This window comes from Anoplopoma fimbria, chromosome 7, assembly GCF_027596085.1.
Source record: "Anoplopoma fimbria isolate UVic2021 breed Golden Eagle Sablefish chromosome 7, Afim_UVic_2022, whole genome shotgun sequence".
NCBI classification, from domain to species: domain Eukaryota; kingdom Metazoa; phylum Chordata; class Actinopteri; order Perciformes; family Anoplopomatidae; genus Anoplopoma; species Anoplopoma fimbria.
Genome location: NC_072455.1, coordinates 15,916,280 through 15,941,144, shown reverse-complemented (window position 1 = coordinate 15,941,144; position 24,865 = coordinate 15,916,280). Strand labels below are relative to the sequence as shown.

Sequence of the window (24,865 nt, the reverse complement as noted above, 5' to 3'; positions counted from 1 at the left end):
AAGTGATGAGAACTTGTAAAGGACTACTTACTATTGAAAAAAGCTTCAAATAATCAGTATGTGTCTGCTTATAAAAGCATAAACATGAAGTTAAACTCCCGCCTTTTTGTTTTATTTTGAAGCGGTTTAGCCCTAGTAACTAAAATCTTCTTTCTGAAAATACGTTTAATCAAATCGTACAAAAATGTTACTAAAACTTACCTTATGTCTACTGGGAATAGATAACTTAGAACAACAAAATAATGTCACAAATGGAGGTTTTTTGCAGACACACTTGTGTGAGGATGATTAGGAAAATAAAGCTTAAACGATATCAACAGAAATTCACAGAGAGAGCTTAGATGTTTAGTTGCGCTCCCTTTGGTGATCATTGCACTCCATGAAGTTATAATTCATGCTCATTTCCTCTTTAAAATGTTAACCTCATTAGCTGTGCAGGCCTTTTATGAGATTGCAACTGCTGTGTGTGCGATGGTTCCAACCGCTGTAGAGCGGGAGTTTATCATTTCACGTTTGAAAATATGCTGCCATGCTTGAATAGGGAAATTAATTCAATGTGAGTATTATCAGTCTATTCATTTAGATAAGAGGCTCAAGTATCCAAGTTATTTCGATGGGAGCAGGTCCAGAAACTTTGGCGGTGTTCGTCCAATGAGCAATGCCTAGGTCTAAACTTATTCAATTTAAAATACTCTGCTGGAGACCTGTGAGAAAGAACAGGGCAGGACTGAGTCACTGAAACCTCTGCTAGTCATAACAAATGGAACAAGGTGACACTGTTCATGTTCCTCAACTGTCAAAGCCTAGACACCTGTTGGCATGAAATAAATGTTGGGTATTGGTGTTGCTCCCTGCTCTATGCTTCTTAAGAGCCTAAAAGGAAATGAGAGAATAGGTGGGAAGAAGGCTTAAAGGTAGCTTTTGCCACAGCTAAGAGGGTCATACTGAGGCACTCGATACAGGGAACAACCAGACCTACTCTGAGTGGTTCACAGCCCTATCAGAAACTGCCTCTTATGAAGGACCTTACAAAGAATATATATATATATATATGCATATATATATATATATATATATATATATATGCATATGTATATTTATATATATTAATAGAATATTTAATTAACCTTTCCCTCCCTGTTCAACAGTTAAAACCTGAGGTTTATAATTAAAATGCTTATCAAAATACTATGTGCTTTGTGTTTGTCTTTATACCTGAACATCAGCTAACACTCTGGCATTTCAACAGCAGTAGCAAATAAGGTGATAATTTAAACAGAAAAAGAACAAGTACTAGTTGTTGCAGTACGAGTAGCCACACACTGCAGCCTTCTTACATGATTAAATACCCTTGATTGCATCAGGAATTTCATTAGTCAATTTGAATGTCCTACCTTTCAATAATGTTTCACCTTAGATTAAACCAACCTCAAACAAGAAAGTTGCTTCCGTATGCCACATAAGAGTGTACACAGCCAAAAAGTCAGACAGCCAGTCTGTCAGTGCAGGCCCTGATTCTGATGACATACATGAGTAGAAGACTGCATATTCAAGCCTGAGCGAAAAAACACTTGCAAAGATCGCTTCCAGCTGGTTCTATGTTATTCTGGTGGCAGATGGGCAGGGATTTCAGAAGCAAACAATAAGTGCCAGAATCTTTAGATTATCACAGGGGAAGGAAAACATTGGCTTAATGTAGAACTCGTAGTAAACAACTCTCAGAGCAGACACTAAAAACACTGGGTCCTATCTTCATGTCCTAACCTTGATACAGAGGATGTGGGTTCCGGCTTTGACAAGCTCGTCTGCCAGGTTCATGTAGTAGTCCAGAGAGTACTTCTGCCTCATTGGGTCAGAGACGTCGCCTGTGTACGAGATGGCAGCCTCCACCACGCCACCTGCTGCTCCAGCAGCCTCCATGCCCAGCAGCATGTTCGGCAGGTAGTTCAGGGAATCGAACACGCGGAAGATGTCCATGCCGTTCTCCTTGGCCACCTCGCAGAACCTGGAGGAGGGGTTGGAGTGAGAGCAAAACGATGTTGGCCAAAAGCAAGAAAAAGTTGTGTTCATAAAATCCACACTCAAATCAGAGACAGAAATAGGTTAGTGAGAATGCTGAGACGTAATGTACACGGCAAGATAGTCACATAATCTCTCTCACTCTCACACATATAATGAGTTTGTCTCCATGCACAGTGTATCCCTGATAATAGCGTATATCCGGGGTTGGGATAAGCGGTTTATATCCATCTCCATATCGCCACTCATGAATATCGCTGTACCTGCGTTAATACAACATCCTCGCTATTTTCCATGAAAAGTGAGCTAACAGCAGCCTGCAGGAGCCCACAATGACTGGAGATAAATGTATACCCGCCTCATTATCCAAGCTGCTAGTGGTAAATCCCTGCTATTATTGCCTTGGCCTTGGTATCTTAATCAGGTTTTTCATAACTGGGGTGAGTGCTTACTGTAGCTGTGTTACTGTGAATACAATATTTACCCACACACAGAGCTTTTGTTTTGGCAAATATACAGACACACTTAATAATCTGCCACGAGAGGATTACCAGTCCAACGTTTGCGTGTCCTGTATTTATTTATTTAGCACTACAATGCAAGTGGTGTCTAGTGGATGCTGTTTGGCACCAAATCTACATATCTGACTCAGAGCTGATGTAATCATTATGTGAATCATGTTTATCATAAAGATGTTTTTCTGTCAAATTAAGTGACAAGATGATATAGTTAGCAATCGACCAGTCGTTTTAGACGTTTGACCCCCCTTGCTGTAGAGTATACTGTACTGTGACCCTGTGACATGCATTTTAAATCAATAAAAATAAATGAAATTACACTTTGACTTGATTTAGTTAATGAAGACACTTGGGCCACTTGGTTGCTGCACTGAAAACGTCGAGGGTGAGAGAGTGACGGAAAAAAGGGAGGAGGGAGAGAGAGAGGGCCGGGCCAGCAGATCAAAGCCATTAATCACAATCATGTGCACATTTTCAATGGCACGCCCCCAACGGGACACTGAGAGTGAGATTGGGGGGGGGGGGGGGGCAGGGTGATGAAGAGCAGTCGGGTTAGAGAGAGGGAGTTAAAAAGAGGGGAGGTAGTTCGTAATGCGGAGAGATGAATGGAGGCATAAAAAGGGAGTTATAAGAGTGGGATAAATAATGACTATATGATAGGAGAGGGGGAATAACAAAATAGGGAGGATGGGGGAGGCCTGTGTGCATGTGTGTGATTCAATGAGAAAGAGGGAGAAGGGGACAGCTGAATAAGTCATTAAGCCACTCCTAATTTATTTGAGGTGAGGGGAATTGCACTGTGCATGTGTGTTGTGTGCTTGACTGTGGAACTGCATGCAGGTGCGTGTGCTTTTGTATCGTGAGTCATCCACATCATCGAGGTAACTTGTGAATCCATTTGGAAAAGTGTTAGAGGCGTGTGTATGCATGTGTGTCGGCACAGGAGTATTTATGGCCCCAAAGACATGTATTGGTGTACATCTGTATCAATTATTTGTGTGTGCTTGTGTGTGTGTGAAATGTGTGGAACTCACTGAGCGTGGTGAGAGGCAACAGGAAAACATCAACCAAATTGACCTGACTAAATGTGTGGTTTGTGGGTAGCTGCTTTTCAGAACATCCATTTAGATATATTTAAAGACAAAGCAGCCGTGTGAGCTTCATGCTTTGTATGAATAGAACATTTATCATTAAAACATAGTTGGAATGGAAGGGAGAGGGGAAATAAGTACTTCATTTACTAGAGTCAATATCAGGATTGACTGATTGAAGTATCCTATACCACATGGTGTCCAGCACATATGAGCTTACATCACATCAATAGACAACAACAAACACCATTATGATAATGTGTACATCATTATTACTCTCCATAAATGGCTTTTTAAATGCATTTTGCCAAATCACCTCATCAAAACAACAACTCCACGTATTACCTTCAGACCACAGTTATTTCAAGGAACAAATGTGTACATTATTCACATTAGGGCTTCATTAAATGTCATGTTTTTACATGCAAAGCTTCTGTGGAAGTTTTTGAATGAAGCTTTGAATATCTGTCATAGTATTTTATGACAGTATTACCCTAAAACAATGGAGAAAAAGTGATTTTGTGTTACTGAGCTTATGTAAATGTTATATTTGGTGCTGTTAGATTGCTGCTGGACTGTCAAGATAATACAGGTGAATGCAGGAGGGTTAACAATTTGCAGAAGCTGCCTTCAATAACATTTTATTAAATAGATGCTTTACAACCAAAAAATTGTTAAATCGGAAAATTACAAACTTAAATAAACTTTTTTGCTGTTTTGTTTTAAGTCTTTTGTTTGTTATTTGACAAAGATGTTTTTAATCTCAAAGGTAACTATCCTAGTTAAATAAAGGTTAAATAATAGTAATAAAGAATGATGAAGTTATATGATAATACATAATACATAATAAACACTACACTCAGTGTACATAGTATGCAATGCATACATAGTGTGCATCGACCTATATTTACAGCCCTGCTTTGTGTGTGTCAGCGTGTTGACTTCAGTAGCATTATTGGAGATAGTGGATTTGAAAGCAAATACAAAAGAATGTGTACCTATTCATGATATGACTTTTGGTATGATGCCTGTTAGCACCTTAAACATTTGATTGTTTAATAACTGAATTAAGATTGAAAAAAATGGAAGTATGAAATGTGTGTGTATGAATGACTCACTTAAAGACAGCGTTGTCAGGGTAGTTGGTGTAGCCCACAGCGTTGGCCCCTCGCAGCAGCATCTGGAAAGGAACATTTGGTACCAAAGCTCTCAGCTCCTGAAGTCTCTTCCATGGACATTCTGACAGGAAACGCATGGCCACATCAAAGGTAGCACCTACACACACACACAGACACACAAACGGGTAGCAGTTTATTATCAGCTGTCATGTGAAGTCTCATCTGTCTTCCCAACTCTGATCTAAATGTTAGACTTCAAAAAGAATATTTCAAACCGATCACGTTACCAACACACACACACACACACACACACACACACACACACACACACACACACACACACACACACACACACACACACACACACACACACACACACACACACACACACACACACACACACACACACACACACACACAGATGGCACACCTAATCCACACTAATGGGTGCTCAGATGAAATGTCTGATGATACTTGCACATTCATTGTTCATTCTAGCACTTTTATCATTTTATTCTAAAGTCACTTTAAAATCTAGGAAATCTTTCAGTGGGAGAGACGAAAAAAAAGGAGATAGCAATCTCTCATTTCCCTTTCTAGGGGGAGTAGATTAGCGAATCTCATACCAGTTTATCATATCAGCCAGAAATATTGAAGCCTCCGGTGGTTTTCTGCTGATCCAACACTGTCATCATTAAATTTCATTTTCTGTGCACTCATACATTTGGACACAGGGAGAATACTAAGCGCAGTTGCTTTTTCCCTTCTCTGGGAGGAGCAGGAATGCCCTAGCCTGGATACCCTCCCCCTAATCAATTATCATTTCCTTCCCCCTGATTTGGACTTTAGCCTGCGTCAGCCTCTGTTAAAATACCGATTTGGAGCAGAAATGACTCCAAGCTATCCTATCTGATGTGAAACATATAACTTTTAATGTATTATAGCATGTGAGATATCAAAACGTGATGCTGAATGAGGAATTCATTGGGGACAGCAGAATTGACTAATAATTTGATAAGAGGAATAAGGACCGACAGCTGGCCCCAAATATGGAGATGAGCTGTAATTAATCAGGGAGAAAGATGGAAAAAAGCTTGTTACTCAATGCCCACAATTGCAATGTATTCAACACCCAATGAAATCTTTAAAGAAAGAAAAGAAAAAAATACTTATTTGGGCCTGTAACATATTCTGTAGGTATGGTAGCTAAGAGTAGACTTGATACAGAACTCAATAATCATAAACACTCTGCTGTCATATTGACAAACTCTTTACTTCATCCAGATTCCCCCTAGTGGAAAAATAAAGTTCTATAATACATCTCTTGAGCCAATAAAGGAAAGCCCATGATGAATAAAAATGATTAATATCTATCATTTGAATAATTGAGTTGCACACACACGCTGCAGTTATCAGCATTTTTCGCTTAAGTCTGCAAGTATGGCCCTGGTGCATCAGACAGTTTATCCTGTCAGATCAATTTTTATGTCTCTGCGATCCCAGTCAATCGCTCTGGATTGGTTGATTTGCCGTTGCTGCCTATGCTGGTCGGGCTTCGTGTGTGTGTGTGTGTGTGTGTGTGTGTGTGTGTGTGTGTGTGTGTGTGTGTGTGTGTGTGTGTGTGTGTGTGTGTGTGTGTGTGTGTGTGTGTGTGTGTCTACTGCCTCTGCCTTACCAGGAAACAGCACATATTTCTTAAATCATGCAAAGGTTCTCTGAAAAACTGGTTATACAACGGCAGGGCACACACCAACATGTAATTAGGAATCTGCCGCATTACCATCAGATAAATTTGCCAACTGGAATATAGATGTTAGGAACCCTATAGATCCATTATGTGACCCAATTAATTTTACTGTATCTTCTATCATGTAGGGAGGATCACTATATCAGGAAGGGACTTAATTTCTAAAAGGGCTTTCGCAGGCTTAATACCTCCAATGATTCATTCTGCTTCTAAGCAGCTGAAACATGTGAAAGTAATACTGTATTTCATATTAAAAAGAAGAAAAACGTGCTTGCATAGGTACAATGTGTCAGGGTAACTGTGTTCAATACTCGCATGGTCATCTGCCTTAGCGATTTATTTCGGTGAAGTGATTCAAGCACAGCGGAGTGTAATATTCTCTATCTCTGATCACTTTGTAATAAAAGTGTATTGTATAGGGACTTCATATCAAGAGAGGCACGGTAGTTATTCCTCCTATGGCCTTTGAGTGATTTATGAGGAGCTGTTTAAAGGTACAATTACAAGCTGTCCTTGTGGGACAGTGTGTGCTAGAGCTGAACTTTTTTTACTGCGGCATCATACGAGTGTGATTTGTGTTTCACAGCCTAAATCAATATCAGGCGAGAGCGAGGCTGGCAACTAGTGACTCTTGGAACTTTTGGGCACTGAAAGCTGAGTGAATGAAGGACATTTAACAGCGGGGATGGGAAAACAAACTGTCTGATATTCACACATTATCTTGACATATTGTAAAATATTTCAACATTGTCTTATCAAAGAGGCTCTCCTATCATTTTCCTCACAAAGTACACTTCTCAAGGAGAGTACTACTCATCCTGTGAAAACAGTATTATAATGCCGTGTGTGGCTCTGGAGGAGCCTCATAAAGTGTAAGAAAATAACACATGATGGTGTGTCCGATTGGGACTGAGACTTCAAATATAAACAGAGAAAGAAGTAGATAGAAGAGTCAGAAAAGGCAATATATAAAATAAAGAAATAACCTGCAAAGAAACAGTGTATTTTGTAAAAAAGGAACACTGGTTTGGCTCTTTCAGAGTTGAAGAACTGCTGTAATAAAATAAGTTACAATACAGATTATGTTTGTGTGTAAGAAAAGCAAAAACAGCCAACTGAATTGAACTTTCAGTGTCATGAGAGATGACACTTTGTGTTAAAAGGTTTGTTGGCAGATGCATCCCTCTGTTTTCGAAATGCTTTGTAGTTCCTGCTTCACAAGTCAAATTAACATGCACAGGAAGCAAATTATCATACGGTTAAGTTGCAGGAGAGATTCAGGGGGATGATATCTATATCAAGAATTTATTCTGCCTTTCAGTGTTTAAATAATTATGAAAAATACTATTCTGTGCTCTCTGACTCATAATCATATCATGCAGGAACTACTGACATCTCAAGAGGATCCTCTAGCGTAATACATTTCTCTTGGCTTATTCACACATTCTTTCTCTGCAACTTTTCTTAACAGAGAGAGACAATCTCCTCAGCTCACAACATCAGCTCATTTACAGAACCATCATGTCAGGAGGTGTTAAAACGTCTCAGTCCTGTTCCTCATTTGATTTAAATGATGTACTATTGCTGTCGTTGCATAAATAGGAGAGAGACACGCATATATTCACTTGCCCCGACTCTTTTTTATGTAGACAGAACACTGTTTGAACTTCAAGAGCTTTAATCGACAAGAGATTTTCGAAACTCTACTCCCACTGCAATTCATACATCCACGCTTTATGAGAGAGTTTAGGAAAAAGACACGAAGAAAGATGCATTCACCTTTCTCTTGTTGTTTTATCATAACTGGATTTGATTCAGAGGCCAGACTCTTCTAGGGTGTTTACTTTGAGCTTTTACTGCAGCAAAAGCCCACATTAGGAGTGCTTACCATATTGTCAGCTCAGCTTAGAATAGTCATGTGTTTTAAAGAAGAAAATCGTCAGTACAGGGAAGTGATGACATTATGTCATGTTACTATAAATTATTTAAAAAGGAAAAGTTCACTGTTTTTGGCCAAACATATTAAATGTATATCTATACAATGTTATTGAAGTATAATAGAACCCCAGCAATAGTTTTCATTTAGAAAAATCCTACCCCACTGCTTCTCTCTGGCTTTTAGACAGTTTAATGTGCCAATGGTTTAGGCTTTCAAAAACCATGAGAAGGCTCAGTTTAGAAAACAGGAAGCTCATACTAAACTAACATCTTGAACGCTCAACCATTGAAGGGTCTGAAAGCATGCTTTCTATCAGGTTTTTGTTGACTGTTTTGCACAGCTTCCTGTTTCTCACACAGATGAAAAACCTGATCGAAAGCTCAGTTTGTGCTCTTTCATTAGTTAAACATGTAGACATGTCTGACTGTGTAATGAGCTTCCCGTTCCCTAAAAAGGAGATTTATCACTATAATTTCAAGGCCTTAAGTATCGCCCCATTGGACTGTGTATAGACCCAGTGAGACGCTGTAGGAGAGTGGTAGGATCCTAAGGAGTAAAGCCATCAGAGCGGTTCTGTTATTGCGGAATGATGGTAAACAACATTTTAAAGTGTGCTGAAGAATGCTGGACGCAAGTCTTTTTTAAAGTCTTCACATATAAGATAACGGACTGTTAAAAAGGAATGTATGTCCCTTAATGAAAGCCCTTTCCCCTTTCAGAACTGGCTCACACAGTCTAATGAGACAAAGAGAGTAGAGAAGGGGCTTCCCTGGCACCTTTTTAACAATATCCTGCAGTGTGAAGAACTGAGTTCACTGAGAGGTTTCACAGGCTCTCTTCAAAGATTTACTTTTAATGTAACTCCTCAAACATGGCTAAGCAAAACTTGTGTTATCTTTCTCTGGTCACTGTCGTAATCACATCACGATAAACTGAAAGATGGCAGTCAGGGGAGAGTTTAAGCCCCGTCTATCCAAATATCTCCTCAATGTTTTACTTTTGCAAGAACCTTTTATCTGTTCAAACATGAGATAAGTAGACAGTTACTTGATGTGGGAGAGCTCAAAGTGCTCTCCCACAGCAATGAAATAGTGTTTTACCCCAATTGGTGCACCATGATCAGCTCCCAGGAGGAGTTTAATCTTATAAATGGTTTAATGCACCCAAAAAGGATCACTGGAGAGTCTGTGTTGGTGCATTTAATTGTTTTCTCATTTTGCTCTAACGATGAGCACAGTCACTGAAACAGAAACCCTTTTTACTTCAGGCCTTTGTTGTTCATTTTTTATGTTTGTTCTTGTGATCTACTGAAAGCACTCCAAGTAAAATAAGCATAATCACTCTGAGTGGTTTGCTATAATTGAGCATTAAATGAAATGTTTCAACCTCAAGAGGTTCACTGGGCATAACTCTCTCACAAATGTGCATATCCTAAATGTTCAAACAGGAAAACAGAATTTACTCTTTGAAACCAGTTCGTAACGATTGCACTCCGCATAGGACTATTATCAAGGAGTGTTAATAATTGGTCTTGTCGCCGACTGTTCAAACGTGAGGCACGTAGTTTTTGTTCTCCAGCCAATTTCAGAGTAATTGCGTATTATCAAGGGACACTATTGGACTGTTCATGCCTCAAGAAGTTTCAATAACGGATAATTTTCCTCCATTCATTCGAGAGCAGGCAAAAAGTACCTTCATTGTCTATTGAGGGAACTCACTGAAGACTGACTTGTGGGAGAGGAGATGGGGGCATGACATACGTTTTCAATGGCACATGATTTGCATAGCTCAAGCAAGAAAAACAAAGAGGTACAATCACTATCATCAACGAAACACGGAAAGGATCTACAGCAAGAGCGGCAAGAGAAAGGAGAGAACCGCCATGGCTGTACAGAAAGAGTTTAATTAAAATGATAACCATCAGAAAAGGGAAATTCAGGCCTATCTTACATGACTGCTTGGATGAGATCACATATTATGGGTATTTCCTCATTACTATGAATCTTCAGAGTGCCAAATAGTGGTTAATGTAGTATTTTGGATATATGCAAGTCTTATATCACTCTTATGTTTCTTCACAAAAAATAAAGCTGGAACAAGGAGACAGTTAGCCTAGCCTAAAAACCAGCACGTTATTAATTTATATCTGTTTTATCAGTACCAAAACAATAATTTGTGGGACTATTTTACAGTAATGAAAAGATTCCATATATAGTCATTGAGCACAAAGACACTCACCTCCCCAGTTCTCCAGGCTGAAAAGGTTGCTGAAGTTGTGACTGACGAACGGCGAGATCTTCTTCAGGTCGTGGGTCCGAACCCTAGTTGCCAGGAGCGATTGGTGGGCATCCCTGAAGGTGGTATCCATTAGCAACAGGCCTTGGTGGGCACGGACGGCCTTGGCAAATCCCTCAGGACCGTCACGCAGCAACACATCCCGGAAACCTATTGGAGGGTCGCCTGTTGGTGAAGGAGGGAGAGAAAGAAGAATTCATGTAGAGATGGATGATACAGGGGGTAAGGAAGGGAAATAGGTTATATGTGAAATAGCAGCTTGTGAGAAATCAATAGGCTTATGCGATGCTGGGGGAATACTTAAAAAATGTTAAACCAAATTCTACAAGATTTTGTGAATACATTTTCTGATTAAGTGCACCAGATGTTCGAGCATCCCTTTGTTTTCCAATTTCAGTGAGATCAGACAAAGAAATACCAATACAACCAAACACCAGGCGAGCAGCTAAGCTGATGGTATTTACACAGTGTTCTCTCTTAAGTTTTGCTTTTTTAAGAAGTTTGCCACTTTTCATAACTTCTGCTAATGAGTTGGATGTGGCCTCCTCTCATAGCTGCTCCAATCGCCCTCAGCTCAAGTAGGTCAACTAGAAAAGAAAACAATAATTTAAGCCCAGCAGCCATCTTATTAGACACACTACCCACCGATTTGTAAAAATGGATTCCTCCTGCTGACAGTGACTCATTCGGCCATGATTTTCTATATAAAGTAAGCAGCCACTGTTGAGTGAAACAAGAGATCCCAGTGACTGAGCTCTGTACTGTATGGTTGCCACCCGAAGGCAAACTGGATCCAGAATGGCTGCTATTGCACTTTTCATGCATCTCTAATTTTTTAAGCCTTATCAGGCCTGTGTCCCTGTCTTCAGGTCCTAAAATTTACCAGCATTCAGTGAGCTGCCATGATGACCATAACTGAGCATGTCATATGTTTATGTTCTATTTTTTAAGTGTGGAGGCAGCTTCACATGGATTAGATTAGAATTCTATATTTTTACCCTTTTTGAATCAATGTTCTTTGGCATACTGCTATGTTTTATATAAAACATATCAGCTCTTTAACAATTATATCAACTCTTTAACAATTATGTCTGCTTATCCAACAGACATAATTTCCCCAGACCGAAAGTCTACAGCAATGCTAGGGCCCGGTGAGGCTGTACTTTGAGCTAAATGCTAACGTCAGGATGCTAATATGATCACAATGACAAACGCAAACATGCTGATGTTTGGCCAGCCTAAGGTATACCATGTTCACCATCTTAGTTAATGCACGCCAAGAGCTCGTTATTGGCACTTAACACAAAGTATACATGGGGTGGTCATTAGCTTTGCAGGTACTTGGAATCGCACAAATAACATTTAGACCTGATGATGGCACTAGAGGAAAAGTCATTAGGATTCTTGCCGAGGGGCACGCTTGTATTTATCAAATGTCATGGCAATCCATCCAATAGTTGTCGAGATATTACACTCAAAACCACAAAAGTAAAACTCACAATAGCACAAAAAGTCAGGTAAACATGAAAGTTATTATGATCCATCTTCTGGAGACCATGAATGTCAGTACAAGAATAACTGCCAATCCATCCCATTGATGTTGAAATATTTTAATGTGCAAGTGAAAATGTTGACCTGCTGGTTGTCATTATATACAATGTCAGGTTTTTCCCCTGTAGACCATTAATGTCTTATGCATAATTCCATAGTAATCGATCCTATAGCCTGGACCAAAGTGGTGGATCAATATTGCCATCCAGTGAGCCATGCTGCTGGCGTTGCTTAAAGAAAAAAAAAAGACGATAGCCATGCAAGCTTGTAAATGAGCTAGAAACAGGTATATCACATGACGCAATATCCAATTAGAGGTTTTCAGAAACCTTTTAGTATCCACTAAACCCAGGATGAAGACTGCCGGACATGTTGGCATTAGATGAGTTGTTTCTCATCTAACCGCTATCCGCTGCTATAAGCTTCCACAAAGGAGGAATATAATCTATCGCTGTGGAATCCCCAAGACAAATGCTGTAATTTCCAGTTCATAAAAACGAAATAGTTCTCAAAACAAACAAGTTAAACAGTGCAGAAACCTCGCCCTATGGGCTCTGCCTTAACTAACCCTCTTATTCTAATCCTACTCTTTCCTCTCCATGCCTTGCAATTTAACACAAGCACAGCCAGAAGCAATCAAATATTGGAGGTGGAATCGGGATCTATTTTTGCAGCAGTGTGTACGATAATCAATCAATTAGATTAGTTAATGAGGTACTATCTGCCGGCTTAGTTGTCCTCCAACCCTCTGTCCCTCTCTCTACCCAATCTTACTTTCTCTCTATCTCTGCGCCGCTTAATATTCGCAGGACTAGATGAGCTCTGTGAAATCACGCTGCCGTAGCAAATAGATACAGACACTTTGAACTCATCAAGATCTGCGTATAATACGGCTGACTGGAGAACACCCCACACACCTACACAAACAGAAAGAAATTATTCATGCTAAAAGTCCTCCTTCCATTTCTCACAGAAACATGCTTTCTATGTTTTTTACCACTCTTCGACATAACAGAGAGGAAATTATAGGCTTGTGTACTGGGACTACTGTGACCATACAATGGTCTCTGCATGTGATAAGTCTCCAAGAGAGAGGTAGTCACAGTGTTTGAGTGGATTTGTGTGGGTGTGTCGTTGGTACACTGCAGAAACAAAAAGGAGTAAAGAGATATAAGTCCCAAGTGGATGCTGTGCTTGACAATTGACCCACTTACACACACACACACACACACACACACACACACACACACACACACACACACACTTTTCTTTGCATTGAAAACACCCGGCTTCCACTGCCCTCACTTCTCTCCTCTTTATCCCAGGCTGGTGTCATTTCTTACATTACATTACATTACAGTCATTTAGCAGACGCTTTTATTCACACACTGATGACAGGCTACCATGCAAGGTGCCACCATCAGACTCTAACTAACATTCATGCAACATCCAGTCCTTCGGGAGCAACTTGGGGTTAAGTGTCTTGCCCAAGGACACATCGACTGCCGAAGCCGGGTATCGAACCACCGACCCTCTGATTGGAGAACTACCTTGCTCTCCACTACGCCACAGCCACCCTCTTACCTCTTCACTTGTCTGGCCCTATCTTCAAACTCAACTCAACACCAGCTGATATGACCAGGCAGAGCGAGCTACAATGCACAGAGGAACTTCTTTATTTGCAATTTGTGTAGAAGATAATCTCAGTGTAATAAAAACTTGAGTGGTCGTCTTCCTGTGCTGGCATCTGCCTCCCGAGAAGACTGTTAAGTGTCTTGTATCTTTGTGTTTAGGAAACTTTTAATTGGCACATCCTGGTGGGAGTGCTAATCAGTGCTTTATTACAGTCAGGTGTCCAATCAATAAAGCCGGAAAATGTTAAAAGCGGACTTGTTCATGGTTTAATAGTTCTGGTTTCACAAAATATACCCTTCTTTATACTGTAACCAAATATTTAGGTTAAATTTGCATTTATTTATTGTTCCCCATTTGCCATAACTTTTAAAATACTGCCTGTTGGAAAACTTTTGACTGACACAAGCTTCAAGAACATGATTTGTTTTCCTCAAAATAGCTCTATGGGAGGTGGGAAACAAACAAACTGAAAGAAATGTTTTAAGAACAAAGAAGAAGAAAAAAGTTACCTTGCAGTACACACGTGCAGAGTATCTTGAGGTTTCAGAAATCCACATTCAAAACTCTTTATGATTCCTTTTAAGCTACCTGGAAATTAGTTTTGGAGCTACACAAAAGCAAAACAAAGAAATAAACACAGCCCTTTCTGTTTGAAGATGGCTAATGAAAGCATCAAAAAAATAGAAACGGGAAATGATTTAAGACATTAAGTCCATTTGTGCACAAATCTTGCATATGGTGCTACAAACTACCCTTCTACTGTAATCCCTAAGAGAGGAAATACAACGCACAACTGGGAGGAGGAACGCAGTCCGTCATTTTTATTAGTCATACTTCCTAAAGCTAGCTCACAGGCATCTGGTGATTAACCTCTAGATGTCCTCCATTAAATAAATCCAGACAATAATTGGAACAAGGTGTACTTCTACACCATCGATGAAGCACCAGCAATCAGCCAGCACAGGGAACGTTTTAGACTACGAATCCTAATTAGAAAATAATGGCCTTTCAGTACTTAACATGTTGTGTCAGGACACCCTCGACCCGTCTTTCAGGAACATCTTTTACTCCTTTTCTCCTCGGTGTGGAGGGAACACCTCGAGATTAGATTTCTCGCTTTCTCCTTATCTGTAGGTGTGATGTTTTGAGATTTGACAAAGTTCTGATCTTTGCCCCTCTCTTTTTTTCTGCGGGTGGTCCACAGTAATACTCCTCACTACCTTATTCCTCTTCCTCCCTCTCTTTCCCCATGTATTTATCTCATGTCAGTGTATCTATCCATATCTCCCCTACCTATAACTATGATGATTTTCTCTACCTATAGGGATTATACACTGCCCAAACCCCCTCCTCTCCTTTCATAACCCCTTTCTCCCTCCCTCCCTCCCTCCATCCACAGAGTGTGATAATGCAGGCCTAATCCCTCTCTTCTCCCAATCCCTCCGCCGAATAAAAGAAAGGATATAAGCACGTTACAAATCTCATTACTAGGCTTTAGGTATGCCTCGGTGCGTGCCTGTACTGCATACAACTACTTCATCAGCTGCTTACAGTAAGTCTATGGATATAGAGTACCTGCTCAGTACAGCACATGTATGTGCAAGAGTGTGATTTTAAAGAGTAAATGCATGGGTGCTTGGTAAAAGAAGAGGGACGGGTAATGATAGGCGTCAACACAAGATTTCCATAAGTAGACAAGTGGCAGACTTACACAAACACGGCAGATTTTATTGTCCTATTCTACTCCACTCCGTTCCACTGTGCGTGGTTTTTAGATGTCAGATATGATTAGTTATGCGCGATTAGGATTCATATTATTCACATTATTTTGTTATAAATTCGTGTTTACTGGGCACGCTGGGGTATGCGCCGAGGCAATACAGGGTGCTGATAAACATGTCAGATTGATACAGCTCACTATTTAGTTGCTGTCAAAAGGAGCAGCTGCAGAAATGTATTCAAGTTTGTACCCCTCACAAAAAAAATACCTAGGAGCGCAGTGGAAAAGGACAAAAAGGGCTTCTTTGCAGAATTGCCACGGAGAAGACATATTTTCTTCACAAGCCTATTTACTTGTACAAAAACGAGTTCTTCTAATCATTATTACAAAATGAGTATTTTTAGATTTCTTTCAAAACTCATGCAGACACTAGTTAGTGAAAGGAGCAACAAAAAAAAAAAAAAAAAAGAAGAAAAAACCAACAGAGCTCGACTCTAGAGACTCTAAGTGGCTCAACAAGCTCGTCAAAGAGCCCAGCTTGGCCTTGGGCCTTTCTTGCGTGACTCCAGGGGTGCTGGTGCAGAGCAGGGTGAGAAGCAAAGAACTTCTGCCTTCACCAACAATGAACTGCACCCTCTCATCACTGTACTCACAGCTCAGCAGAGCACTCTGGGCTGAAACCCTTTTCCTCCCTGAGTGCTGAACTGAGCCATTTAGGAAGGCCTTTCCGCCTACAGCTATCGGCCTGTTCGACAGCTCATTTGTCATTCGGGCAGGGGCTTTCATCCAAAGTGCCCTACGGATCCACAAGTGTTTACGGCTTTAGAATGGGGGTCCCAGGAGAAATGAAACCCCTAACCCTTGAATTGGCAGTGCCTTGCTAAATTAGTCCAAATGTAATACATGCAATAAGGGTGATGCATTTTGGCATTTTTATGGTAACATTGTCCAGTGACAGTCAAAAAAATTGAGTAAAGACAGTATTAAATGATCAGTTGCTGTTCTTGTTGACAAATTGATTTAGGTGTTATAACTGGGTTGGTATAGTAATCTGTGATAGAATGTGATAGAGTGTGAATTCTGCATTGCGATTGGCTGAACTGCATGTGATTGACATACCCATGGTGCCAGGAGGGATGACAGGGTCTATGGAGGAGGGCTTGGCCTTGACGGGGATGGGTGTGGTTGGTCCATTTACCATCACATGACCTGAAGTATGAAAAAAAAAAAGAAAAAGAAAAGGGGATTACAAGTCAGATGCAGTTCTGTAACATTTCTAACATCCAGTGAAGAAAAGAAAGAAAAGGGAGAAAAAAATCAATGAGGGTTATAAAACAACAGCACTGAGCCGAGTAAGAATCATGGTCACATGTTTATAGAACATGTTTTTCCTCCTTTGTATCTTATATTTGTGATTTAGAGGTATTTAGTACACGGGCTGTACCAACAAATCTTTCACACCAATCCTCAAGCTGAACTGAAGAGAAACATTGTTGAATTACATCTTTTACCATTTCTTCATCCACGATTTGCCACTTTGTTTATTCGCATTGACCTTCCACTGCTTCCCCTGGTTATACTGTGCAGACACAGTCATTTTAATTATATAATTCATATCAATGTGTAGGCCCGTCCTCACCTCTCTGACAAAATAGTCCCTTAAATGTATGTTACTAAAGAAATCTGGATTTTCCAGACCACGTTTCACCTTAAGGTCTCAAAAGCTGATACAGTGTACACAGTAGAGCATGACACCTTTTCCTGTCATTGGGGAGAAGACAGGGTACACCTGGAGAACCCGGACAGAACCCACACAGAAGGCCAAACTAACCCGGGCCCCTCTTGCTGTGAGGCGACAGTGCTAGCCACCACACCATCATGCAGCCCTTACCACAATCAGCCCAGTTAATATATAGTTACTTCCTAATTACAGTGTAACCTCCTGGTTAAACAATTGATAAAGTACTGTTAGATCAATCATGACACAATAGCTCATAGGATATTTCAGAGCTGTTAACCCTATAATCACTGCTGATTCTATGTAGGCTATCTAGTTGAATGAAACGTAACAGTTTCAAACAATCTGAACACACCATTATATATACAAGGCAGTCAGAAACACAGCTTTAACGTCACAACAATTGAATGTGTGTGTGCGTGCTGCGTACACACTCACCAAGGTAGTGCAGTAGCTTCTGGGCTCGGTTCTGGGTGGGTTTGAGGTTGAAGAGTTCCTGGTTCTCGTCGATGAACTGGGTGTCCACGGTGGAGTGGAGGAACTGGTGGTTGTTGAAAACATTCTGGAGGAACGGGATGTTGGTCTAGAGATGGAGAGACAAATGGATGAAGAAGAGGGGGGGAGGTTTTCAATTCCTTGCCGTCTTTATTTGAGCGTTTTACACAAAGGCTTTGTGAGTGTGCTAAGATAGATGAAACCACACACAAAAACAAAATGCATAGTCTAGAGAGACAAGAAAGTCTAGAAAGCAATCGCTCAGCTCAAGTCCTGTTCTGCAAATGAATCACATGAAAGAAAAGAGAGCAGCTCTTTTGAAGACAAGATTCTGCTAAAGAGCCACATTCAAATAACAGAGAACGCTAAACGCTGCACAATCTCAGCCACACACACGCACACACACACACACACACACACACACACGCACACGCACACACACACACACACAGAGCGAGAAAGTCAACTGTTGAAAGTAATTACATTCCGCTTCTATTTTGTTGTTGTTTGTTTGCCTCAAAAGTATTATCACGCCAATTAAGCTCGCTAAATTAACAGAGGAGGGGGGAGTGGATGAGAGAGAAGAGATGTAATTGTTAGGAGTTAATTTCATTACTACATTTGTTGCTTATTTTTTTCCAATTTTGTAAGCCCATCTTTATAATACGAGTACACTGCTTTGACTAGTTGTAAGGCGAAGACAGTGAAAAGGGGGAGGTAAAAGAGGGGGGAGATTGACAGAAAAAAAAAAGGGAAGGGGGAGAGAGTAGTAGAGAGAAAAGCAGAAATGCTGGTTGGAAGGATTCAGTGAAAGGAGCATATGGTAATATGGTCTTTAGATGTGTTTATCGCTGTTTAATGTCCCCAAGGGAAGGTGGAGAGTGAAGGAATGTAAACTGGGTGGAAAGATTATTGCCCCGTTTCTTTTTTAAGTTTGCCAAGAGTGTCTTTGCAGAGACCCAAAATGTCATCAGAGTCTCAAGCGGCGTTTAAAAAGAAGTAAACCTTTGCCACATGACCCTGCATCCAAGTATCCTTTTTATTTATAAAACACACACAAGCAGAGCTTAGAAACAAGAGAGAAGCAGAATCCCCAAGGACCTCCTGGGTATTTGGTTTAAAGCAGCTCCTTCTAAGCCCACAAAATGCAACATTTGCCTCACTATCTACATATGTATAGTCCACAAATAGATGTAAGGATACAAAGGGCACTCATTGAGTATAACCCACAGACGGACAGAATTCACAACAACAATTTGGATGTTTAGCCCACCCACTCGAACCCAGAGTGGCTTGAAATAATTGTTGCAGCTCAGTCACTCAGGAATCCCTCAATTGGGTGAGGCTAGTTGAGCAATAAACAAACCGCACTTACACATACCTCATTACCAGCACTGAGAGAGAGGGATATTTAGTGGAAAGATCAATGTGCCCGGGTGGATAAAGAGCATGTTGGTCATACAGATAGAGTCAAAATGAGATGTTTAGTAACAGAGGGCCTGAGGTCTTTACATCTATGCCTTTTATAAGGAGTAGAGAGGAGAAAGAGACAGAGAACAAAGAGACAACAGCAACATCTATATTTCAGCTGACAAAGAATAGTCTAATTCCAGAGAGAGGAATATACAGCAGAAGAAGGAGACATCCTCCACTTTGTCAATGTTTAGAGCCAATAAAGTACCATTAATATTGAGAAAACAAAACTGTAAACAGGCAAACACACACAAAATGGCACTGTATCTTCAGCGTCCTGCTACAGGGAGGGGAGCTGGACAGCAGAAACAGAGGAGAGCCGAGGGATTTGTACAGCCATACTGCACAATACCGTGCTTTGGGCTGCGGACCAACACAGTAACTGCAATATGACTTCAGAGACCAGTGGATGTCATATTTTCATCCATTTATAGCATCTGAGAGGATAACCGTAATACAATATATGCAGCTGCCATACATTCCCTTGTACTTGGGGAAAATATTAAATCTGGATGTTGTTATATTTTACATTGCTATACAATCAAAATTGAAGCGTGGACTTCAGCCAAATGTAGACTGGTAAAAGCAAACTTGTTAGGTTTAGCTTAGCATCAAGACTGGTAATAAAACCCATCCAAAAAGTAATAAATGTGCCTACAAGCAGCAGATCCAAGCTAACGAATTAACACTATATATATTGCTCGATTAATCCATACTTTAGTGAAAAGTGCCGGGAGGGGAATGTTGCGCATTGTCATTTCAAGACTTTGTGCTAAGCTAAGCTAACCAGCTACTGGCAGTGGCATCATATTCACTGTACAGGCTTGAGAGAAGTATCAACATCGTAATCAAACTCTTGGCAAGAAAGGAAAAAACCCAATATGATGGCAAATATTTTCCCAATTCAGACAAGGTCCAATTGCAAAAGATCAACAAAAAGAAAAAAGTAGAAAAATGGAAAAGAGGAAGAGGTAAAAGTTCTGTTTTTATTTGTTATAAATTTCTGAGGATGAGAGTTTTTTTTTTTTATTGGCCTTGGGACATTTTGAAGTTTCACCTGTTTGGAATTTCCCCTCATTTTTGAATGTTTGATGTAAACTTCATCTATTATTTATACATGTAAGCAAACCTAATAAGTGGGCATTGGGGGTGGGTGTGTGATCAAAAGAATGTATGAATAAAATAAAACAACATGGAGTCGCAGAGACAGAGAGATAAATAACACAAACAGTCGCTATTAACCAAGGACTCTAAAAATAATGGAGAGGGACGACAGACTCTGTTAATACATGGAGGTTTGTCCTTCCCCTCTCTGCTGTAGCAGACCAATGTGTTCATTATCAGACTGCTCTGAGAGCCTGTGGCTACCACACACACAACACACAGTCCCTTCACTCTTCCTCCATGTTTCCCCTAATGATGAGAAACACACTCCCTAGAAATGACACACGTCCTTCTCTTCACCCAGCTCAGTATCTATGCGGCATTTTTTCTCTCACTCTTCACCTAGCTCTCGGCGATAACACACACACACACACACACACACACACACACACACACACACACACACACACACACACACACACACACACACACACACACACACACACACACACACACACACACACACACACACACACACACACACACACACACACAGAGATTTAGATGCTCTGTAACAACCACTTGGCTGAAGCTCTCGGAGCTATGCGCACAGCATGCAAAACGCACATGTGCACATGCTCTCTCGGCAGTAATGATTTCGGGCCCCGATGCTTTTCAGATTGCAAACACAAGCATCTACACACACCTTTGAGAACTACATTAGTTTCAGAGGGAAAGTTAACATGTCTAAATGGTAATTAATGCCTGCACAGGAATACCTTTACAGACACCCACGCCTTAGCAATTTAACTCACACACACTCATGCACATGAACATACATACACACACAGTCACTTCCTTATTTGGTGCAAAAGAATACACTCTGTACTCTTCTTTCCTCCCAGACAAATGACACTGGATTCGGATAACCTCCCTTTTATTCTCACAGTGTTCCGTTTATCAAACAGCTAGTCGGTTTTAATGCTACTTCTCTCACAGACGGTCGTTATCGCTCTTTGATTTCCAAAGCCACGTAGTGAGGTGAGTATTGATGTCCCGGGCCGCTGGCTTGACTGCAAACAAAAGTCAGCTCAGCAAAACACCACCTTAAAAACACCCTGACTTTGGTTGCAGGGCGTTTGGCTTGTTGGCTAATATTTTCTTTTGTTTTTCTTGTGTTTTCCCTCATACCTGCAGTGCTATTTTTCAATCTAGATTATTTTGGTGTAAGTTGCCTAGTTGTATCAAACATAATGGGACTTGTGGTGCTCAACGTGCCAACATATTACATTTGAAAAACTCAACAGCAATGTCTCCTCTCAATCCTGACCCTGTAACTCAAGATAATCCAGAGACCTTGTTGTGAGCAGCTTCAAGTAAGAACTATGGTTGAAAAACAAGTTGATTAATTAAATTAAAAACATTGATTAATAGAACTGCAGTTAGGAGGAACCTATGTATATTTTTAATTTGGGGGTGAACTGTCCCTTTAAGTTTGACATTAAGAAAATAGCAATGTACTGCATAGCTAACATTACTTCTTGCAACTGTTTGCTTAAGAAGACATGCAAAAAATATCTACCAACATCCAAATGTTTTAATATAGACTGAATTTACAACTGCCACTAAAAAGTCTAAAAAAAATGTCCTTCTCGTTGTCTGCAATCTGTTTGCACTGAGATTGGATGCCATATTTTCATTACGCAAAGCAGAGGAGTAGGTGGGATGAACGGAACAAACAACAACCAGGTGTTACTGTCCAGACTGCTCCTAACTTTTCCATGTATATAACTTTTAAATACTCTCAAGTAGCAGGGAAATTTAAATTAGAGTCATGTTGGAGCTGCTCAGCATGTGGTCATCGTACAATAATCTCTGTCCCTGATGCTAAGACAGAAGAGGTTTAAACATGGCTGAAAATCAATTAAAATGTGACGGTGGTTGACCAGATCATTTCAAATTCTGACTGTAATGTGTATATTTGCACATGCCATGTTTTTCCTAATAAATATAATTAAAAAAACATGATGTTAATAGCTACACTCTACTCTTTGCCTTTGCTTTGAGGGCGCCGATATAAACCTGTTATATTTCATATTCAAGCCTGAGGTCAAGTCTGCCCCTTTACCAACACTAATCTGTACTCCACGTCTTCTGGACCCCCTGTACTCCTGCAATTGTATGCACCAAAATACTGTAAGGACAACAACCTGAGGTAGAGGAGCAAAAATAGAAAGACCTCCATCATTTCAGACATATTTTCCCACACATACTCACATATTGTGCTTTTTTTTTCACAACAGTAAGTTGTTTTTAAGAAACCTTTGGGCTGACTCTGGGAGTTAAAATGCACACATGGGACTCCCTGGTCATGATCAAGGCCAGGGGCCCGGTCAAAGCCCTGAATCACGTTCATTGGAGCCCCACAGCTTCCTGCAAATGTGACATAAAAGAAGAACTGTGGTAATAGGAAAGTTGAAGATTTTTGTGAACAACAAAGTGTGGAACACATCGCAGTCAAGTGCTCACTGCCTAGTGTGTGTGGGGGCGTGCCAAACACTTTTGTTTTCCTGTGGAGCACATGGAACCAAGGTGGTGCCAGAAACAATACATTATCAGTCACATTTTATACTCTTATTCTTTAAACACAGGGCTCTCTCTGACACATCATGCTGATAACACTTCTACCTATATTGTGAAATAAAATAAAAAAAGGAGAGCTCCAGGTAACACTTTGGCCAGGCTCGTTATAAAGAAGGTCATGCTCACAGTTGTTGCCCTGGTTACCCACTGGTTTTGATAGAGACACATGGCCCTGAGGAGTTATTAGTGGAGAGAGAAGATTTAATTTAATATTTTTATGGGACTGTGTGAACTGTTTCCAATGCCTCAGCCACCTACATACATGTTGATTTACAGTTTAGGAACTGAGGAATAGAATGTAGCACAGCTGTTTCTCTGACGTTACTGACGTGCAACATCACTCCAATTAGAGACCGCAGATGGACCAGATACCTGCAGCCTTCAGATGACTGTAAATAGTCACTAGAATAAAGGAATGTCTTCAGTGTGGGCTACTTACTAACCACCAAGGGGATCACAGAGCTGGCAAGACCCATCCATTAATGTTCACTATGTCTGGCATAACATGAAAAGACGAATGCTGACCAAGAAACCACCAAGACAGATTGTTGAATTTTAACAGCTGTGTTTTTTTGCGTGTTGATTTAAATGCGACATAATAGATAAACTGGGATTGGCTGAGCACAACATAATCAAACAGAGTGAACTAGAAAACAACAAGGAGAATGGACCAGATGGACTGACAACCTGAAAACATAAAGCCTCTGGCCACTGTTGACACCGCAGAGGCCTATGAGCTGACATATATAAGACCATGGTCGTAACACAGACCTTTAACTGACAGACCATTGATTTGTGGCAGCCCAGGAACACAGACTTGTCATCAGTCTTGTCTAACTGAACCCAGAAATGGATGGCATTGTACTCCTGCACTCCCCTCCAGTGTCTCCTTGGATTGGTTTACGTCACGTTACAAATCCGGATTCTTGCCTCGAAAGCCAAGAGCATGCTTGGTGAAATCCTGTGTTGGCGGGGTGTCTCTGATCCACAGCTCACCTGGATCCACCCACACCCAAAGGTCCGTTGTAAACAAGTCTGCTCTGTTCTCGCTCCTGGTAGAGATCAGTGTGTTTTTTCCATCTTCAAATGCAGACAATAGACCCCACCTCTTCAAAAAAGCATCTGGACTAAATGTGTCATGTTTTCTTAGAATTTCTCAGTCATCAATAGATGTCAAACATTTTCCTTTCTCTTTATCACATAAGCACATTCTGCTTTCTATTGCCTCAATGAAAACAGACTGTTTTGTCAGTTGTATTTTGTACATTTATAGAGACACATATAGAGTTGCTTTATACAAAACTGGATGCAAAAAGCATCAGAGATGGTTACAGGTGCAGATTTTGAGTTTGGATTTTTTTGCAAAATTTCAAGCAGTGCTCGGCTTTGCACACAAATGCACAACACACGCCTGATCTCCTTCTCTTCCCAACACAAACACAGCGTCTCTCTGTCACACAGAACCTCCACGCTCCCTCAGTGATTAGGAGTTGAATAGGGGAGCTGTCAGGTCATTCGTCTTCTCTCTGCTCTCCTCCTCTGTCTCCCCCTATCCCCATCTGTCACGGCTTAACCACTGGGCCGGGCACATAAACAAGATCAACACACTGAATGTACACTCGCATAGACACGTGTGGGCCTCTCGCACTTATATCAGCTACACGTTTACTCAAGCAGACAAGGCATGCCCCCCCCCCCGCCCACCCAACCACCCACCCACACACGCACATACACACTAAAGCAAATATTAAATTTGGGGACTCTAAGGAACCTAAGGCA

The 24,865-nt window shown here is 40.7% G+C and overlaps 1 protein-coding gene across 3 annotated transcripts in view; it reads right to left on the bottom strand.

Moving 5' to 3' along the window:
• The window catches only part of pcxb (pyruvate carboxylase b), a 269,858-nt gene that overhangs the window by 40,234 nt on the left and 204,759 nt on the right, over positions 1 to 24,865 (bottom strand). For all 3 annotated transcript variants that reach the window (XM_054600910.1, XM_054600909.1, XM_054600912.1), the window contains exons 13-17: positions 17,810 to 17,954; positions 16,753 to 16,842; positions 10,671 to 10,892; positions 4,747 to 4,903; positions 1,765 to 2,005 (exon numbers count right to left, since the gene is read on the bottom strand). In XM_054600910.1, the coding sequence (XP_054456885.1) occupies positions 1,765 to 2,005; positions 4,747 to 4,903; positions 10,671 to 10,892; positions 16,753 to 16,842; positions 17,810 to 17,954 (855 nt within the window). The remainder of the gene's footprint in view (positions 1 to 1,764; positions 2,006 to 4,746; positions 4,904 to 10,670; positions 10,893 to 16,752; positions 16,843 to 17,809; positions 17,955 to 24,865) is intronic.